The sequence below is a fragment of the Bombus vancouverensis genome, chromosome 5 (genome assembly GCF_051014615.1).
Source record: "Bombus vancouverensis nearcticus chromosome 5, iyBomVanc1_principal, whole genome shotgun sequence".
Classification (NCBI taxonomy): Eukaryota; Metazoa; Arthropoda; class Insecta; order Hymenoptera; family Apidae; genus Bombus; species Bombus vancouverensis.
The window spans coordinates 14,165,093-14,187,536 of NC_134915.1; the positions used below are offsets into that span (position 1 = coordinate 14,165,093).

At 36.3% G+C, this 22,444-nt stretch overlaps 2 protein-coding genes across 2 annotated transcripts; one reads left to right on the top strand and one right to left on the bottom strand.

Annotated features, from left to right (window-relative positions):
* Positions 1 to 83: 83 nt before the first annotated feature.
* Positions 84 to 8,200, bottom strand: LOC117158965 (uncharacterized). The gene is made up of 9 exons (XM_033338389.2): positions 7,918 to 8,200; positions 7,012 to 7,349; positions 5,973 to 6,304; positions 5,294 to 5,478; positions 4,588 to 4,799; positions 2,671 to 3,006; positions 1,934 to 2,056; positions 1,466 to 1,633; positions 84 to 1,138 (listed from the first exon to the last, which is right to left on the bottom strand). The coding sequence occupies exons 1-9, from the start codon at positions 8,142 to 8,144 to the stop codon at positions 963 to 965; spliced, it is 2,097 nt and encodes a 698-aa protein (XP_033194280.1). The 5' UTR covers positions 8,145 to 8,200; the 3' UTR covers positions 84 to 962.
* Positions 8,201 to 9,916: 1,716 nt separating this feature from the next.
* LOC117158964 (15-hydroxyprostaglandin dehydrogenase [NAD(+)]) lies at positions 9,917 to 22,350 on the top strand. Its single transcript, XM_033338388.2, has 7 exons — positions 9,917 to 10,145; positions 15,122 to 15,242; positions 16,061 to 16,184; positions 16,565 to 16,671; positions 16,779 to 16,952; positions 17,574 to 17,728; positions 19,048 to 22,350. Exons 2-7 carry the CDS (start codon positions 15,150 to 15,152, stop codon positions 19,160 to 19,162), a joined length of 768 nt encoding a protein of 255 aa, XP_033194279.1. The 5' UTR covers positions 9,917 to 10,145; positions 15,122 to 15,149; the 3' UTR covers positions 19,163 to 22,350.
* The last annotated feature ends 94 nt before the right edge of the window (positions 22,351 to 22,444 follow it).

Here is a 22,444-nt window from a genome sequence, read left to right on the forward strand (position 1 = left end):
TTACGTTACGTGCGTGTAACATGTCGATGATTCTCATATTATTCGTGTTAATCTATAAAAGACAGAAAAATAAAACAGTTCCGTAATTGGTATATTTTTATTCGATTAAAATAACAGATGAAGGCGTATCAGGATCTCGACCAAAAAGAATGTGCTACGTTAAGATACACATGCAGGGACAGGGAAAACGTGCGCATAGAAAAATAACAATTTTGACTAATTATTCAAAAAAAAAAAAGAAAAAAAAGAAAGGGAAAAAAGGGAAGAAAAAGATTCTGGTAAACGTGTGAAACAACCAGCCATGCAGGTGTATCTTCGTGAGAATCGTATTCTGAACGAGAGAAAAGATATTTAAAGCCGTAATAAAATACATAAATTAGTCGCTATTACGCAAATCGATAAAATCCGTAGGTCCTTGCGGACTGGAAACTCGATAAAAATTTCGCGAGGCGATCTTCTACAAAAAAAAAAAAAAGAAAAAGATAGCGTAGCAGAAAAAATAATACCCTTTACAAAATAGCGATTTTCGATAAAAATTGGAAGACCTAATCGCAATTAAAACCTGCGTAAACGTTTTACGCGAAAATTTACTTTGTAAAACGAGCTATAAAAAAAAGAGAGGATCAACTTGAAACATTCTAAATACCTGCCATGTTCTTTGTTCTAAACGCCTGGTTCTGGCTACTAATTTTCTTTTTAATTACTTTACTTCTCTAAATTCATCTTCCGCAAAACGTTCACAAATAATTGAGAATCTTGTACCACCATGCATTTACATTACATTTTGTGATATACCGTGCATAATTTGTCATTTTTGCACGATTTTCTCCATATCGTTTGCAACAAGATGGTGCGACAAAAATCTCACGTATTCGTGTAACAAACATTCCCCAAACGAAGTATCTCTTTTTTCACGTTTTTAAACTTTAGAAAATCTAATTTGGTGTATAGTGTTCTTTGAATTATCCTAGATAATTGCCGACACTTTCAGCCATCTCGTTCATAGGGCTGACATCCCTTTGAACGTGTTCATCGAAGTTTGCTGTTTCCTCCTCTTCGGTGGGGATGTCTGCGTTCGTTTCTACAGCACCCTCTCCACCCTGGATAGTTTTTTGTTGGTTTTCCGACGAGGCTTGACCTAGAAAAGGTAAATTTCTTCCTATACTACTATTAATTTAATTAATCTTGCAGTGTATAACGTATATCAATTTTTCATTTCTTCGTCATCCTATATTAATAATCTTCGTCGTTTCATACCTTAACGCAAAACTTAATAATTTTATAATATTAATATTATCGATGATAAAACGACGACAGACAGATTCACGATCATCCTTCGAAAAAAGTGTATCTGTCTTAAAATATTTTTCAAGTTAATCTAACAGAAGTAAGAAGTTAAAGAGATAAAACGAATTGATAAAAGTTTGATTTATTCGAAGGTCAATTAGTGATAAAGATTGATAACCTTGACCAAGATCTCGCGCTTTGCCATGATACGAGTACTCGCGCGCATTGTCAAGGCCAGCGATAACGCACGCACTCAAGGCACTTCGATTCAAATTCATCGGCGACGCGTCGTACCATTCGTTGCTGTCTCCGTCGTAACATTCCGCGTATGCAATCGTCGTGGAACCTTTCAAACAAAAGACATATTCGCATAAAATAGGTAGATCATGTCGGAATTAAATTTTGACGAAAGTAATTCACGAATGCTTAAGACTGCCTAATAATAACATTATAGGTTCCCTTAACGAGATTTAACAAGAAAGAGAAGTAAATAAATAAAAGACTTTTATTATCAGTATACGATTTTTATAATTTATAGATTAACAATTTTATATATTTTTTGAGTGTTCATAAACCAATACTTTTATATATAATACAACGATAATATTATACAAATTCGAAGAATTATGTATTTGATATAAATTACCGTTGAAACCACCGACGACGAATATCATGTCGTCCAGGATGACCGTGGCGAAATTACTGCGGGGGCTGAACATCTCTGGAACCGCGTGCCAATCCTCCGAATGATTCGGATTGTAACGCTCCCCTGCAAGATCGAGAGGGTCGATATTGTAACAGGAACATTAATTCCTATGCGGCGTCAGATTTCTGCGCAGTGGGTTGCCACTAGACAGCAAATTTCTACCGACTATTCTAAGAATTTAGCAGTTTATTATAAACAGAAATTCTTTAACGAACAAACAGTTGCGAGAATAATATTTCTCGTCTGACGAAGCTACGTAATTCCAACTTTACGTAATAGGGAATCGAACGAGATTTAAACATTTCGTGCATTGAACTTTACGTGGCAGAAAATTTAATGCAATTAAGGAGAATTCGTTCATTGAACGATCTTCTGTAACATCGAGTCGCATGCTTGCTTTGAAGCTTTTACATGATTAAAAGAATTTTCATCGGAGGATAAAATCGTTTAAAATGCTTCATCTCGCGTTCGATACTTTACATTGTTACGATCTTGTTAAAAGTATTGCAAATTGTACGATTACAACCCTGTAAAAATATCTTTTTCGTTTGAAAGAAACAGGTAAAATCAAAAAGATCAAGTGACTGAAGTCGGTGAATAAACTAGTGAAGGATAAACGAGTCGTATGAATTTGAGATAAGTTTAAGATTTCATCGATTAAAAATTGATAAGATTACCAGAGCTAAGTCTAATGAAACCGTTGAAGCCACCCAAGGCATAAAGGCTGTCACGAAACGCGACCAAAGACACGCCGGATCGCGGATTGATCATCGGATGGATATAACTCCATTGATTAGTCTCGACGTCGAACACTTCCGCGGAATTCAGAACTTCGCGACCACTGAAACCGCCTACGATGTAGATCTTGTTCTGTAAGGCTGCTGCGCTCGCGTCCGATCTCTGTCGATGCATCGGTGGTATCATTTCCCATTGGTTCCTTTGCGGTTCGTATCTTTCCCCTGAGCTCATTCTGGTGCGGCCATTGTAACCACCGAGAGCATATATCTTTCCACCTAATGGAGAATGAGTCATATCGTATAGGGTGATTTTAACATTGAAACATTCATCTTATGGTAAATATTGGGGATCGTCAAAATCGATATTACAAAAGGATGGTTTGTAATTGACCAAAGGATCCTTAAGGAAACCCGAAAGCTTTTCATTCGAATTGATTTCTGTTACAAAAATAATAATTGGAAATTATAGTACGCGTGTACGATATAATCGTCAAAATTGATATTACAAAAGGATGGTTTGCAATTGACCAAAGAATCCTTAAGGAAGACCGAAAGCTTTTCACTCGAATTGATTTCTGTTACAAAAATATTAATTGGAAATTAGAATACGCGTATACGATATAATCGTCAAAATTGATATTACAAAAGGGCGGTTTGCAATTGACCAAAGGATCGTTAAAGAAAGCTTTTCATTCGACTTGATTTCTGTTACAAAAATAATAATTGGAAATTAGAGTACGCGTATACGATATAATCGCCAAAATTGATATTACAAAAGGGTGGTTTGCAATTGACCAAAGGATTCTTAAGGAAACCCGAAAGCTTTTCATTCGAATTGATTTCTATTACAAAAATAATAATTGGAAATTAGAGTACGCGTATACGATATAATCGTCAAAATTGATATTACAAAAGGGCGGTTTGCAATTGACCAAAGGATCGTTAAAGAAAGCTTTTCATTTGACTTGATTTCTGTTACAAAAATATTAATTGGAAATTAGAATACGCGTATACGATATAATCGTCAAAATTGATATTACAAAAGGGCGGTTTGCAATTGACCAAAGGATCGTTAAAGAAAGCTTTTCATTCGACTTGATTTCTGTTACAAAAATAATAATTGGAAATTAGAGTACGCGTATACGATATAATCGCCAAAATTGATATTACAAAAGGGTGGTTTGCAATTGACCAAAGGATTCTTAAGGAAGACCGAAAGCTTTTCACTCGAATTGATTTCTATTACAAAAATAATAATTGGAAATTAGAATACGCGTATACGATATAATCGTCAAAATTGATATTACAAAAGGGCGGTTTGCAATTGACCGAAGGATCGTTAAAGAAAGCTTTTCATTCGACTTGATTTCTATTACAAAAATAATAATTGGAAATTAGAGTACGCGTATACGATATAATCGTCAAAATTGATATTACAAAAGGGCGGTTTGCAATTGACCAAAGGATCGTTAAAGAAAGCTTTTCATTCGACTTGATTTCTGTTACAAAAATATTAATTGGAAATTATAGTACGCGTATACGATATAATCGTCAAAATTGATATTACAAAAGGGCGGTTTGCAATTGACCAAAGGATCGTTAAAGAAAGCTTTTCATTTGACTTGATTTCTGTTACAAAAATATTAATTAGAAATTATAGTACGCGTATATGATATAATTAGTAATTAGACTACAGATTTTTATGCAGGTACATTTTTTTTATGAGAAAACTGATATTAAAATAGATTCCGTGGAAACGCAACGAAACACGTAAGGAGAAACTTTATGTTGGTGTATCGTATATCGTTGTACAAGGTTCATTGTCCTGAAAAAGTTACGGAAGGGAACGATACCGACCATGAGTGCAAACGCTGACATAACACCTCGCGTGATACATGCAGGCTCGTTCACGCCACTCCCTCGTTACTGGATCGAAGCATCTGACCGTGTTGAAGTGCTGATTACCGTCGAACCCGCCGATCATGTAGATCAAATTGTTCAATGTACACAGGCCGTGATAGGACCTCGGTGTGGCGTCCGTGCTCACTGATAGAAACCATCTGTCAGCTCTGGAGTTCACATTACACGTAGCCTGTGTGAGTCTCGGACCGATCACGATTTTTCGTGCCGCGAAATCGACAACGCGAGGATCGGTTAATTATAAACGTTATAGTTATCTATAAATATCAGAGTAATTGGAATAACCAATCCATATAATATTGAATTTGCAATATTTCGAGGTAATTATTTCCTTCGTCACTTTCCTATACGGCGAAAGGATTGATATTCCGCTTTTTATTTTATTTTATTGCAAGAAAATTCCGTTTATCTAAATTCATGGGAAAACAAATAGTTCGTCGACAGAGATGTATGTTTAAAAACTTGTGACTCATTAGTCTGTTGTTTTTTTTTATTTATCGAATATCCAAATAAATAGAAGCAGTCGACAGGAATCGACTAAAATTTCAATCAATGAAAATTCTCTTCGACTAAACCTTCGACTAAATGAAGCTCTACCGTAATGAAAAACCGTGTTTTATGGTCTGAGGAGAGTATCAAGCACCTCGTGTCGTAGGTTTCTACGAAATTTGTTGGGGAACCGGCGCTCCATCCGCCGATCGCGAACAAGATTTCATAGGGAATACGGGGCTTGGCCAGGGGATTCTTTAAATCGATTTCGCCACTACCTAGTTTCGCTTCTTGTTCTTTCAGGTACTGATTAGCGGGAGCTAACACTTGTTGGCAGGACTTAAAAGGACGAGAATGTATTTTAGAATTCACGTTCTCGATGGTCGTAATTAATTTGGTTCTTCTTCACTTGTATCGTTTATTTCCTTTATTTTCGTTCGTTTCGTATATTTTCGAACTCTACGTGTGAAGTTTTGCAACATGGAAATAGATTCTTTTCGTATAAAAATTATTTTTTACCGCGGGATACAAGTAATGAAAACTCAATTCGCAGTGAAGGTATTGGAAAGAATAGAAACATAAATCTGTGTTACGTATTATACTTAAGTATAGTATAAGATTATATTCAATGGATTTATTTGCGTGAAACTCGTTAAGCAAATGAAAGAAAAGAAGAGAAGTGATTACTGGAGCGAAAAGTAAGAAACGATAATTATAGAAATAACTAGCAGAAAAAATAATAAATTCATTGGTTCGGTAAAAAAGGAAGGAGAGGTTCCTGTTTCTTTCGAAGTTTAAACGATCGATCGATCGATCGTACAAAGAACACTCACCTCGTCCTCCTCGATGATCTTCCATGTGAGAACATTGTTCGTAAAGAAGTTGTAGCTCATCAAACCGTAGCGCATACATTTCAAGAGTCTAGGCAAATAAGGCCTCCTTTCATCGACGTTATGCTCGATCCAGGTTTTAACGGCCTCGAAAACTATTTCTTCGTTTTTAACGTTCAATTCGTCGTCGCGTAGAATCGCCTCGAGTTCTTTGCTCGTCAGCTCTTTGAATTCCGGGCTCTCCTGCAGTATCCGCTTAAAGTGATGGCGAATATATTTCCGGCCCTTCTCTTCCAGGTCGCGGCAGAAATAGTGGCGAGCGAATTTGAAGATGCCTACCGGTGAAAATTTCAGTAAATTACCGTGAAACGAGAGAAACGCGTCCCTATTAAAATATTCAATGCGGTAGTTTCCGATGGTAGAAGATGTAAGCACGAAAAATGGCATTAACGATGATTTAACTAGCAAACCGTTAAATTTTTTACGTCCATACGATATCTATTTAATAAAATAGAAGGAAAAATATTTGAGCAAATATTTAAATGTTAAATTGGAAATACACGTACGATGGTTAATAGAATAAGATAGAAAATTCTTGTTACATATAACTAGAAATATTTTCAAGAGTTATTCATTTTAAAGCCATAAATTTATATCGAATATAATATGTAAAAAGGTGAATTTACAAACTTTCGTAGGCACGTAGAAACATTTAATGTTTGGGAGCTTATAGAATATTGTTTATTAGACTTCAACTGTTTAGATGGAACACGTAATGAGTAATTTTTTAATTTATACGTCGTTTATTTTTATATAGTATCGTATAGTATTTCCCAATAGAAAACCAAAAACATTTTGGTAAATTTGAGAAAGTCTTAAGAGCAAGAAACTTTAATCAAAGAATATCTGCGTATGCTTCCGCGCATTAAAAAATTCATTAAAAAATTCTAGAGAAATCGGTATCTTATTTATCGTTTCCTATATTTATCGTCGATATTATTTTCTATATTATTCCTCGATTAAAATATTTTCGCCTACTAACCCAGACAATTTTCCGGTCGAAGTTCTTGTAAAAGAAACTGACAGCAGATTTGAACAACGCCGAGGACCTCGAACTGATCAGCCAGTGGCAAAAGCTGCTCAACATTGTCAGCATTTACGTTGCACGTACCGGTGTAAGCATAATCAAGGATCAGACTAAATATTTTTCCAGGAACCGAATCGATCACGACTTCCGTCGTCTCTGTTTTCCCGCCTTTTAGGCTGTTGGTGAAAAGCGCCTTGAAGTAAGGACTGACTGCGGATAAAATGGCGCGATGCACTGGGAAAATGTGGCCCGTGGCACATCGTATTGCACCGTCGCATAATTGCTGGTTTGCTCTGAAATATCGATGACGTATTAATGGAAAAATGAATGGATCAAACATGAAAAGAAGTTGCAATCGAAACAATAATATCTTGGTAATTGCTAAAAATTGACGAAAATATATAAATACTTGTGACAAACGTTGACTTTTATTAAGATAGAACTGTGTGTATACTTTTCGTTGCTTTTGTTTTCTAATTATTTTACTGCCTGTTATCTCATTCGCATCGTATAGATAAAAATAGACGTTTTATAACGTAAACGAAGTAGAACATAAAGATTTCCAATAAATGTCATCGAACCTACACGTTAGTAAATATCCTAAAGTCGTATCACCTTAATCAAGGTAGAATATGAAACAAAGCTCGATAATTCCACCATTAAATGGCAAAATCAAACAAAACACCCAACGATCCAGCTTCTAAAATCTCATCCTCGACCGAGCACGATTTACGAGTCGATTCTGCTCGCACTCTCGTCCAACTATACTCTGCATCTGTCTAATCGAAACGTCCCATGACAGAGCACGCGAAAAGAATGGAGAGCACACGCTAAGAGAGGGAAAGCTCGAAGTTGACAAACCTAAGCTCGGACCAGACTACGGGGAATTCAACGAGAGCGTAATTGGATGGCAGGCACATGCATTTCCTTATTTTAGTCGGCTGCTTTCTCACGCACTGCTTCAGCTTGGTAGCGGAAACGGCGGCCCGCGACATTCGGCTGCGTGACAGCTTCCTAAGCTTGATCCTTCCGCGGCTGTCCATCGCCTCGCGGACGAGCCACGCGATCCCCGCGTCGCTGGCCACCATGTGCCCCGACCTTTCCACCGCGTTCCGCGATACCTTCCTCTTCTTCGTCCTCCGCTCTGTATTCGTTATGGTTAGCGATGCGAGCCCCGGCACACCGGAGAGTCGCGGCCATGACAGAGGAACGCCGTCACTTTCAATTGGATGATACTGGCGATCGAGATCGTGATCAGACGTCGATTCTTGCCCAGGTTCACCGTACACCGCGGATTTGCATACAATTTCATATCTGGTGATCGCACGCAAAAGGAGGCGTTCATTGCAATTTTCTCGAATTCCGGATATTTTATAGATGGCAGAGTCTTTGAACAACGTAGACTTTGTTTGAGTCGTGGGACGATCGCGATTGAGAAATTACGACGATAAGTCATAAAGTCATAAATGTTATTTGTCAGATTACGCGTACCACAATATACGTAGTTGAAAACGAAATTGCACATGCACGTGCGTAAGATTGCGATGATAACAGTGGTAAGGTATGGTTAGATCGGATTAGGTTCCATGATCGTACATCCCGAAGGATTTAACCTAACCTAACTTTTCAACCACGATCACCCCAGGCCTCGGACAGAGTGCGTGTTACTCAGGATTTTGCAGGTCAAGGTCATTGGAGTTGAGGTTCCCTCTCGTGCATAGTTTTATGGACAAAGCTGAAACGATGGAATTTATATGGAGAAATATTATTTTATATTATCGCATGTTATTATTTACTCTGCGTAAGTTCTTATGCTTACAAATTTTCCATAAGTGCATAAATATTCGCAGCGTAGTGACAAAGGTTGAAGAACATTTTCGCTCGTATATTTCAAAAGTGTTACAATTAAAAATAATTCGATTTTGCGTTGAAGGGATATGAAAACCGTGAAAGGTGGATTACGAGGGACAGTGAATTTTTCCTCGCAGACGGACCCACGCGAAAGCAGTAAATACAACCGCGAACGATTAATCAACCCCTTGCCATCGTACACGGTGGACAGGAAAACGAGAGGCGTAGCAAAGGAATACAAAATGGGATACAACGCGCGGCCTGATTCCTCTTGCTTCAAAACATTGTATACCAGTTGGCTGTTAGATTCGGCAAAAACTGTTATCGTGTTACGCTGTCCGAATTTAAAGTAGAACATGCGCCCGTTGTGCCGTTGAAAAATCCGAACGATGTGTCCAAGAACACATCGAATCCCTGCGACGACACTGAGTAAAACCGCAACGTACCAAATTGTTCCTTCCATCAAGTCTGAACGTCGATCTCTCAAACTGCGAAAAATCGGAAAACTCCGTCCTTCTACCCAAAAGCGTAAAAACGCTGGCGCGTCGCACACCTGCTGTTTTAATCGACACACAAAAATAAAATCGCATGCAAAACCGCGGGCTAACGAACTGAAGCAGCATCCGAAAGATAGTGTCACGTCGTACGTAATCTCGATGAGGTCTGGCGGCAGGGCGGGGTCGTTGCCGATGGAGAAGCGTATCGGGCCAAGGCAGAACGGTATCGTGGCCTCGAAACAAAAAGCCACGGTCGAAGGTTAAGGGCTTGCGAGGGCGAGGGCGCGCTCGCCGTTACCCGCGAAACCATCTCACGCTCACAGCCACCTCTATCCACATGTACATAGCGAAAGTTAGACAGAGGAAGGCGCACATGCGTGCGTACATGCGTCGCGGTCGTCGTGGAGCGGTGGCTCACGTAAAAGTCACGTGGCACGCGACCGCCGCCAATCAATATCGAGGCACTGTGGGGTGTGTGCGTTCACGGGGAGGCAGTGAAAAGCGACGGAGCAGCCAGTGCGTCCGCGGCCGTCAACCACACCTTGTCGAGGAAAGCAGCTCGCGAGAGACACGCGCGCATCCACGCACACATACATACACAGACACACACACACATACACACACACACACCTCTCGCAAAGCACCCCGTCGTCGTCGTTCGACCGGTCGTTTCGCTTTCGACGCGGTCTGCCTGTTGCGGGACGGCTGATTCGTCGAAGGAAGGATCATCACAAGTGCAAGGTACCTGGGTGGATAGTGCGGGGGAGTTTTTTTTTACGCTTCTCGTTACGGAGGGAAAATAAAAAGGGAGGGATGGAAGCTTCAAAAGGGGTGGATTTGGAAGGAAGAATGCTTGTCACACGGTTCTTGGTGAATCTGTTTCGCTTTGAATTCTGGCTGGTGGATTTCAGGTTTCGATTTCGGGGGTAGAATCGTGGTGGTTTTTTCGTTTTCGATTTCACGAGAATGTTGGGTCTTGCCAGAGGATACTAGGTAGATTTCGAAGCAACGTAAACGAGCCTCGCTTGTTGATCACGATTTTCAGGGTAGAATCGCGATGGTATTCGAAGAAACCACTCTAAAGGTGCTCGGTCCTGATTCTCGGTGAATTTGTTTCGCTTCGAATTCGACGGATTTGGGATTTTGAGATTTCGAAGGTAGAATTGTAGCGGTTTCATTTGGCATTTTATGAGAATTGAGAGGGAATAAAGATTCTACGGGATTTTAGCGAGCTACGAAAAGTTTACAACGTGAAAGATGCAAAAATTTGACGAACGACGATTAGGTATGAAAGGAGGGAGACCGCGTGAAAAGTTTTGAAGTATTTAAAAACCTAGAATTCCCAAAAGAATCGTGCGTTAGAAGTACGAAATTATAAGCGTGTATAAAAATTGAAGAGGATAGATAAGTAGAGACTGCGAAGATAAATCCGCTTAGTGCCGAAAGACGAGTCAAAATTTGAGGGAAATGTCTTCACAGTGAAAGTTTTAAGAGTCATCCCGCGACGTGTTTACGGAGTTACGAGTTACACGAATATTATTTCGAAGATGTATCACGTTGGTTGATTTTATCTTCTTTGGATAGCGTGAAAAGTATTGCCGAGTTATAATAAATTTACAATTTTAATTTGAAATGCGAAAGTGAACTTGTTTGCTGAAAATTGAAATATTATCTATGTTCTGCGGATACAGATCTTTTTTCTTTCCTTTTATCTTATCTAACGTTGTTAGAATACAAAGATTAATCTTTCTAGTACCTCGTTCATTAAAGCGTTAAATCATCGTTACGCCATAAAATATAGTAGAACAAGTACCTCCATATTTCTTATTACATATCGCGAAAATTACTTAAAACACGTCTTTCTCAAATTATCCAGTTTCGTTTGATTCTCCTACTAAAAACAAATACCAAATACAATTAGATATAACTAGTACTGGATGAATACTATTAAATAAAGAAGTATATACGATATATCGTAATTTTGTTATGTTTTGACGGGTGATTTTCTTCAATTTTTATTTCTATTCTAAACCTAACAAATTTCTCAAACAACAAAATAGAGCACCGAAAAAGCATCGAAGAAGGTTTTAACTTTTCTCGCATCAACCATTCTGACCGAAAGTCCCATAAAACCAAACTCCATCGACGTCTCTTATTTCACCTCGCCAACAGAGAAATTTCAGTGTCACAGTATCCTTAAAAAATAGAAGAATATTCGAGGCTACTGTCTCGGGACCACTCGATGTCCGTGAACTCGATTCTTTGCCATTCTTTGCCATTCGACGGGAAATTTTGTCCCCAGTGGACCGCTTGTCTTCTCCGAGAAAAGAACACGGACTAAGAACGTAAAAAAGGAAAGACCAAGGAATACTAATCGTACAATGGCTCGCGATAATAATTCAACACTGATCTCTTTATCAGAAACATTCGTACAAATATATAACATCTGAACACAGAAAAGAGAGCGTTGAATGAAATAAACTGTACGCTACGTTTCCCACTTATTTTCACACGTAAAATAATCTCCCGTCTATTGCTGTCTGATCGAGATTAGACAAATTCACGTATGCCTGATAAATTTCCAAATTGAATTTCCTCGGGAACCAAGTCTCCAATATAGTTTCAGTATTCTTGCTTTTCGTCTTATTATTTCGTGCTATAGAATCCCTCTGATCTGAACGGTATCGCGAATTTCCAGGACCATTTCGATGTATCTGCAACGATTTGGAATCGTGCAACTACTTACGGACAATAATGTACATGCACTATGGATGAAAAGACGGTAGGAACACGGAGGGTTAATGGTGGTCGAGTGTTTTCGAGGAGGCAGCGTAGGTGAAAGTGGAGAAGAGGTGCGTGGTAAACCGTGACGGGCGGCGGTTCTCCAGCCGGATATCGAGCGATCGAGCTCGTCGTGAATTTTTTAGATCGGCCCTTTTTGATGCTCTCTGGCCGGAACGTGTTCGTAGGTTTATCTACGGCTGCCAGACACACGAGCTGCCTCGTACCTCGTGTCACGTCGTCTGCAATATTAAACGAAGCTGCGTGATGCTGTTTCACTGTCGCGAGAGGCTTGAATCAGACAGTATGGGGGCGCGTTTGAAATCCTCTACTTTGCCCGCGTGAAATTCCTCTTGCTGCACGTTCTCTCTCTCTCTCTCTTTCTCTCTCGTTCTGTTTTCACAACTCGCTGCTGGTATCTTCTGCTCTGCGTGTTTATTTTGTGTTACACGTTTTCTTGCGCCCTTTGTTCTTCCTTTTATTTGACGCGTGGTAGAAAGTCAGGTGGAGGTTTCGAGAGAACGCGGTGAATTTTTTATTTCACGATCCCGGGTCGCGGTTTGCGAGAGAAAGTTTCCTCGACTTTCATATTGCATGTAGGTATTTGATAGTTTATTCTTCCTCGAGATCGTTGGTGTTCGTATTCTTCTTTTCGAAATTTGTGTTTGTTGGTTTTATCGCAATTGATTTTATGAATTGCATTTGATACGAAATGGAAAATTTTGGAAGGTTTGTAGTTTGCTTTATATCTAATACGTGATATTTTCTCAACATTGAAACAGTCTGATTTTCCATACAGGGAAATGTATAAAATATCTTAAGCGATACAGCTGCTTATCGTAATATATTATGGTTGAGACAGATTTCTAATTCGGTTCTTTAATTATTAATTTCCCTATTCGTGTTTATAAATATATATGAAATTGCATGAACATTTTAAGTCCCTTTCTATTTAGTTATTTATAAACGCAAATCCCTTTTTTATAATCACTTTTGTATTACAGCAGGTGATAGAGAACGAGCTGCATCGTTTTTGTGTGTTTTTACGATGTCTAAAAGACGAATTTTCGTGTTTCGTGACCATAACAGAGCTTTGCCTAGCCAAACTATAGTTAACAGAATGTATTCCCATTATGTAAATTACTGAAAGAAGATAAAATCTATGATTCACGGGGAACAGTAGAATAATCACATTTCAACCATGCTAAGTTTCCAGTATTTAAAAGAATCGTTAAAACTACCGAATTTACCATATATTTTCCTCGTAAACTCGCAGTAAAATCTCCAATTCGAAGCTTAGATAGATAATAAACGCTATTATACACACTAAATAAACACTATTATATTGTGTGTTACAGTTATCTAAAAATTGTAAAGCTAGCATGTTTAAAAATTTCCAGTCAGTATCCAACATACCCAATATCCAATATTAATTAAAAGTTTTTAGATATCACTGTTGAAATGTATAGTAAAAACTTATATTCGCTAATTTCTTACTTCTACCGTTACAAATACGTTTCAATGATTTAGTAAAGTAAAAGTTTTAACAATCTAAGATACAAAGTCGCATTTTCCAATTCCCTAAAATATCATCCGTTAAATTTCCCAATCGAAAATATTAACAATTTAAAAACGATTTAAAATGATCAAATCCTGTTACTATTAAAATATAAAGCCCTAAAAATTATCACGGTTCAAGTCAGTCTACTGCTATTTTCCATGAAATAGTATCTTCCCTTTATTGTTGTGAAAAATACATTTTCGAATCGCGGGAAAGTATCGCAACAAAGCGACAACCCAATTAACAATAAAAGTAAAAAGATGATACTCTGACAACTGAACTATCCAAATACAAATTTTCAAAATCTTCGCGTACACTACTACGATTGTTAGCCCATTTAAGAAAAATTCAGATTTCAAGTTTCTCCATTAAGAATAAATGCTGTAAATGCTGTATGTATTCATTTTTTGAAATACTTCAAATTGCTTAAAAAACTGAAATTACACGACTGTTCATTTCGAACGATGTAGTTTCTCCTGAATTTCTCAGTTCGTAGTTGATAGACATAGCATGGCGGGAGTCTGGCAGTCGGAGCGTGTGGTAAACGACTCGTTCGAAGCGGATTCAGTGAGTCAGGCGCCTTTATTTCCGAACGAGCATCCCCATCGTCGGGAAGTCGAGTACGAAATGGTTATAACGAGACGGTAAAATTCGATTTCACCCGTGTGGCCGATCACACGTCGCGGCAGACCAGAAGTCGTTTGCACGTGCTTTTCAAAACGGATTCAAGATGAAACCGACGCGTCGGATTGACTTCAGCCTTTTCGAATTGATTCCTTTGAAACTGGTTTGCAAAATGTTAAATTTTTCAGAAAGTTAGAAGCGTTCTTCGATAGTTGACGCACAGTAATACGTAAAAGTATTTGAACGATTTGTACAGTTTATAGAAATCCTTTATGTAAAGTTAATTGGCATTGTAACAAGATTATTGCTGTTATGTCGATGCATACGATTTTAGTATTTCATACAAATTTTATAAATTCTAAGGAGACAATAGCTATGTATAAAAAATGTGTAAAAAGTTCTGAAAAAACACATTGTCTGAAAATTTGTCGTATTTACCTTACATTTCGCTGTGAACGTTTCGAACAACATGTTACGCGTTAGAATTTTGATCTCTATCGATTGAAAAAAATTACTATTGATCCATGTAAATGTTTTTGTTTAGGTAATGAGGTGTATTGAAACTTCTCTCGATAAAATACATTTTGTCAAATAAAACGGTATACAATTTTCTACATGATAATTATTACTGTCAATTTATATTCGCTATCGTTAAACAACTAGTGTAAATATTTCTCAAATAATTTCTGAAAGAACGAAACGTTTATTTCTATTCAAGAACGATATAGGTATCGTGTTTTTTCATTTACAGACGGATAATTGACAAGGGCCTGTAGAAGATGGACGTAAAAGGGCGAGTTGCCCTGGTGACGGGCGCCGCTTCCGGTATCGGTAAATCTTGCGCCGTGGAATTATTAAACGAAGGCGCGATGGTGAGTAAAAAAAAAAAAAAGAGAAAAAGGAAAATATTCAATGTAAAACTAACGCGAGAGAAAAATTTCCATAGCTTCCGTTTAATTTAAAAAGTTACCGTGTTTGATATCTACGAAACAGTTTCTTGCAAGCTTTTATTAAATTTCATAAATAACGAAAGTATGTAATTTTGTCTATTTATTTAAACAAATTTTAAATTCCTCTTCCGATTTTATTTATCCGAGCTACCTTAAAATATATCACGACTTTTCCGAAATACGATTCAAACGTATAAAATGCACTTCGTAATCCCAAAATGAAAAATTTTTAAACAACAAAAAAAAAAAGAAAAAAAAAGAAAGAAAAGGAGAAACGAAATGATACGAAATGAAAGTATCGAGAAAGAAGCTTCGTATTTTCAGTCGTGATAGCGTGAAGTAGCAATGAAATTTTTACAGTACTGTTTTCATTAAGGGAAGTAGCGATATGGGTTTACCCCATAGCACGTAGTAGCTATAAAAAATTCGTATTAATAGAGGGCTAAGGGGAACCAACAGAGTTTATACTTATATTTCGCGAAACCTCCTTAAGGATGTAACCTTGACTTAGTATGTATACCGTTCCATGAATGTTTCGACGCCTTATGCTAAAAATTATCTCGCGTATATTTAGATCGCTCTCCAGTGAAGTTTTATCTTGGCTTCTGACCGACTTCTACGGAATAGTAATACGTCATGTTACTGGCAATAGTGTCTCGTTTTACCACGCATTACGCGTAAAACATTATTAAATAAAATTCTATTCTATTCTAATAGATATTACATTTTTCTATATATAGGTGTCTATATGCGATATAAACTCAGAAGAGGGTGAAAAATTAGCAGAAACTCTGTCTACGGAACATGGGAAAGACCGTGTGATCTTCTGTCAATGCGACGTCACAGACTATTCGCAATTCGAGGGTAAATATTTTCCTATTACAATATTAATTGAAATTTTCAAAGTATAATGCGAAAAATCTATCTGATTTATCGATTATTAAAGTGGAAATCATACGTTCATTTTCTACCTATCAACACGCGTGTAACTTATTTATAGAAATATAATTATACTCTAATGATCCAGGTTCCATTTATACTGAATAAAATTAAACTCTGTAAAATTTGACATTAATATTCAATATTCATAATGCAAAGTATAATCTTAAACATTCAATCTACATACACACGCGTGCACTTGATTTATTATACTTGATTAATTTCAATCTACAGAAATCCATCGCAATTAAATTTACATAGTTATTTAATTTACGTCAGAGTAACGTACTAATTTTAATTCGCAGAATCGTTTCAAACAACGTTCGCGACGTTCGGCCACATCGATATCGTTGTTAATAACGCTGGAATAATGAACGATCGATTTTGGGAACTGGAAGTGGACATTAACGTTGTGAGTATTTAATATTCAACACCTTCCTAAACTTTCTCGACGCTCTTTCCTTTTCCTCCTGATTTTTCTGTTTTATCTGCACGAGGTCTTTGTTGAAATTATTGCAGAATGGCGTGATCCGCGGAACTTTGCTCGCTCAGCGATTTATGGGAACGGACAGGGGTGGCCAGGGTGGAATAGTGGTTAATATTGGAAGCAACGTCAGCATCAACCCTTATGCGAGTGTTCCAATTTACTCTGCCACCAAGGCGGCAATCGTCAACTTCACCAGAGCGTTTGGGGTAAATTAACTTTGACGATGATTAATAATAAAATTGCATTCGTAGTTTACGCGTTAAATAGATCATGAGCTAAGAAGATAATCGTAGAAAGTTATTATGGAAAAATACGAGAGATAAATAATCTTCTAGTAACATGTAGTTTATATTTATAGATACGTACTTATCTCTACATATGCATGTGCATTACACGAGATTCCCTCGAGAGACATTACGTTTGTTTAATTTAGGACACTTCTGTACGCGAATGTCATAAATTACATTGTATCCAATTTATCAAAAAGCATAGAATCATACATATACATGTATATCGTATTTATTTTACAATTCAGGACTTCCTTCTTTTTTTACACGAACATCATGATTCATTTTTATCTAAATCTATAAAGTTTGATGTCACAGGGATAAAAATTGATCGATGTATTTATGTTCTTATTTTACGATACCTTTCGATCAATTCAAATCCATTTTTACAGAAAGTTTCAAGCAAAATCTCCGAGATACTTGTTCAAAAATATCCAGTATATATAGATTTTCCGTATAAAAATCGTCATTTATCTTTGATCTAACTTACAAGATTGGAAATCGTGGGAATCAGTTTGATATTGTTGTCGTTTGCCATAGCACCAATACCACGTGGACTTAACCGGCGTGAAGGTGATGGCATTATGCCCAAGCGCGACAGATAGCAAATTATTAGGAGATGTCAGTAAACAATTGCTCTGGCCTCGATACGTAGACGCTTGGCTTCGTGACGTCGCCAGTTCAGTTCCTCAAAGGTAATAATACTTCCAATCATGATAATGGAATATTTTATAATTCACACTCTTTATCAAATAGAATGATAACGTTAGGATAATATTAGCATTAAGATATTACACAATCTCCTTATAGCTTCTTATATCATCATCTAGCTTTTAATTGTCAAGTTATTTAGTTTAAAATCTCTAATCAAACATTAGATTAAATTCATTAAATCGCAAACAATTCTTAATTTGATTTTATTGTGTATTTATTCTGTGCTTAATATTCTGTATTACGATATGTCCACGTATCTATAGATGTTAGAGTATAGCGAAAAAGTGAAATTACGCGGAAATGGCTGTTACAGTTTTATAAATACATATACGATCGATGTTATACACAAACTCTTATTATTTGACTATGGTTGTCGTTAAACTATAATATCAAATTATTTCCTCCCTTTTCTTATTAATTCGTTTATCCCTTTGAACAGCGTTCTATGCTATTAGAAACGCTGGTAGTCGGCTGAAACATAACATTTTTAAAATCTCGATTGTAAAAGCAGCACAGATTTCCTCAGTAGCGCTGCTTTATCCCACAATTTCAATGGAATATTTCAACAAGCTTCCAAATGTAAAATATAATAGTAACGGTTAATTTTCAGATTTCGTTTTACTCTAACGTTTATAGGATACTGCCGCGTCTTTGTTGTTTTATATTTTCGACAGAAGTCATGTTACCATTCTGCATTCTGTCAATTATTGGAATAATTAAAATATTTATGGACCGATGCAATTTTAAGAATAAAAAGAAATATCGTTTTTATCGTTTAGAAAAGATAAAAGGTAGCCTTAGCTAGCCAGATTTAATGAACTAAGGAAATTATTTCTAGGGATAGCAGATATTAAAATATTTATTAAAATGCTTATACATCTGCTGTCTTACATACGCGAACTTAATTTTATACACGGCAACAAAAGTTTACTCGTGACTAGTTAAAAATAAATATGTTGAGATATTTACAGCTATTCAATGAATAATTTCATATTCACCTCGAAAGATCGTTAACAGACTGTGGATTTTTATCACGTTCCATATCTTTATACAACAGAACTGAATAGGAATTCTCTGTGTAGAAATTTGTTGAACCTACAAATAGTTATAGCGGATATTTTATTTTGAATATTATATACAATATATTATCATCAATATATATAATATATTGTATATTATATACAATATATATCATTATATACAATATATTATTATTACAATATATTATATACAATATATATATATTGACAAACCTTAAACAAAAATTATAAAATTCACTAAACGATCTAATATGTTGCAGATCAGAACACGTAGCTAAAGCGCTGATCCAGATCCTAAACACAGGCAAAAGTGGAAGCGTCTGGCTGGTGGAGAAGGACCAACCTCCTCACGAGATCACATTCCCGAAAAACTAAGATCCTAACTGTCATGATTCGCGTGAATTTACTCGCTTGAATTCAAATAGCTGTGCCGTACCACATACAAAACCTCTCATCGTCTCTCATCATCGCTGCGAAAAAGAAAAGGAAAACCAAATATTCCAGAATATTTCTGGTATCCACAAGCTAAAATTTATTTGCAATTCAAATTTTACGGGAAATTCGAGTTAACGACCTAAGGATCGATCATCGAGGAAGCGTGAAATGCTACGCGGGATGAAGAACACGCGTTTACGTGTAAGGATGCATCAGTTGTGTTGCCAAAGATTACGGAAGGCAATTAGTACGATGAGAATGTTTCTTTGTACGTTGTTATCCGTTCGTGTTAGATTTAGAAGGAATAACGTTCGTTTTAATTATAATATGATAATTTAACGGGATTTTCTCGAGTGTCCGTTCCTATTTTCCTTCGAGAGTGTACTCGATGGGAATTCACAGGAAATTCTTCGATAATGGCACGTCACAATGTTAATCGAGGGAGGCAAATGATAATCTATAAATCGAGAAGTCATGCACTGCTGTAAGTTTCTCATTAACGCGTTTATCGCCACGTTATTTATACACGTTACATAGAAATCGAGGACCTTCGATGTTACCTTGTGTTCATTCGTTACAACAACCACGTGATTGAAAAGTAACGATGTGAGCATTTTAAGAAAAACAAGTTTATACATTTTATACGAATCGTTCTTTCTATAACGATACGTGAAAGGGGAGAATACTCCCAATTGTGTCGTCGAATGACACATTTGACGTTTATCATTTTCGTTTCATGTTCATTTCAGACGAATGACGTAACTAGAGAAACGTCAACTGTTTGAGAAAATCGATTTAAAACACAAGATTATTAATTATTCAATCGTTTAACGATGAAAAACTTCGCTTCCTTTCATCACTTAATTGATAGTTCTCAGATTTTTATAGTTTTTATGAATTGGGACAGTTCTACTTTAAATTGTGATACTATCGTTGGATGGTATAATTTAATTGAATAATCGTGGCACGTCTATCCTAGTGAGTAGTTCGCTTTTCGAAACAATTTTTACGAATACCTGAAAATTAATGGTTCTAACAAGCTGATAGCAAATTCAACAAAAATTGTTAATTGCAATGAAAACTTTAAATTATGTACCTCCCTAACTTCTTTAGGCATTAGAAGCCTGCTATTTCTAAAAATCTAAACAATCACGTGATATAAAAATGAAACCAAAATTGTATATCTAACAGGTGAAACTAACATTTTTCACTTTATCTTCGAATGAACTGTCAGCTCGAACTGCCTTGGCGATCAACGCGTTAAATGTTAAATGTCGAGAAAAAATTAAATATATGCTGTGAATCGAAAGTTGGTCGAACGAACAACGTTTTCGATGAAAATGAAAAATCAGAATCACCATATTGGATTTTATATTGTTTAACAATTGCCATGTGTTCCCTATAAGACTCGATACTTTGTAAAATATATCCTCAACACTCTTTACTTATACATATTTGTTATACTGCGCGACTCTGCACAACAGGTTTCTAACCATTTTTCATAAACAATTGTAAAATCAAAGGACTTTGCTTAGATAGTCGTGTACAATGGTTGGCAGTAATATTTAAAGAGGTGTACGATGAATTTTATCACACCTTCCCTAAGCCCTTTGAAGAAACCTGTCTCCGATCTTTTAATAATAGATACACAAGCCGATCAGATATTTTACTGGTGGAGGTTTCAGACTAAACTTTGTTCGATATTTTTTGAATAGTAAAATAAGTAAAATTTCATGCTATCGACGATTATTATCATTAATCAATTTTTCCCGGAATGTAACACCTTTCGTGTAAAGATACGTAACATAATGTGCGCCATTTAAAAAAAAAAAAAAAAATCGAACAAGGTTTTGATCTTTGGACTTGAAAAATTTTCAATGTTCAAAATGTACAAGCGTTTTTTAAGTTAGGCTTATAGTAACGTAATAAGGCAAGAAAAAGCGATAAAACGACTCGAACTAAATAATAATAATGATAATATTAATAATAATAATAATAATAATTAACCGTTTAAAATTAAAATAAATGAATTTACCTCAAACACACTAAACTGTCCAATTTGTAACTTGGATGCAAGCAATCGTATAATGTACTAACAGTAAGAGCGAATATCAATAGAAATGAATGGTGGTTGTCAAGATCGAATAACATTTTAAATTTTCTACTACTCCGTTCTAATTGCTCGATCACAATAAATTACGTATCAAAGTGTCTGCAAACGGACGTGACTCGATATGTCCCAGTCCAGTACGTTAATACGATATTGATAAATGTATACTGAGAACGTTGAGAAACTGAACAAAATTCATTCCATCCATAAGTTAACGATTTTCTACATTTATAAAATAAAATCGATAATCGCGTAAGATCGAGTCCCTCGTTTGCGACTACTTTATGCAAACTTTCGACTGAACCGATCGAGAGGATAGATTTATTATGACGAAAGAAACCGATTCAAACGATTTGTCCAAGAACAGAACGATCAATCGTGCGTGTAATATTTTATACAAATTCGTAAACACGGGGACGACCAATGTAAAAGAAGAAACGAAGAAACTTAGGTTTAGATGCAGTGAAATCGAGGCCTAAACTCGACGTCTTCGACGAAAAATCATAATTATTATACATTCTAATCGTCCATTCTTCCATCGAACATCCTTAACATCTCTCTTGTCCCGATTACATTTTCTTCGGAACGATTATACTCTCTTGAAAATTGAAAATCTATCCCTCGTCTATCTCTAATCAAATTAAGAATCTGTCCCCACCATCGTACTTAGCAATTAATATTATATTCATATTATTTTTTACTACGATGTTCTCCGTTATGTGAAAAATTCTTGAAATTTTTGATAATAAAAAGCAATACAATAGCTGGTAAATTTTTGAAAGATTATAATCGTTATATAAATTATTATTATTACTCGATTATTACATACAATCTGAGAAACAGGAAGCGGATCCACAGGATCTAAAATCGAAGATCAGCCGCACCTTTAAATATAACATCGCACGATCTTTATCGACACGACAGTTTGATCGATAGCTAGTGGAAATTGTTATAATTTGCTGGAAATGTATGTTGCAAGCCTAGCCAATAAAATGCATAGCTTTTTTTTACAAAACAACTCAATTATAGTATCAGCATTAGAGTAATTTAAATACCTTAAAGTTATTAAGTCGTAAAAGTAACAAGTTCGTTTCCTCGTCAAATATTCCAAT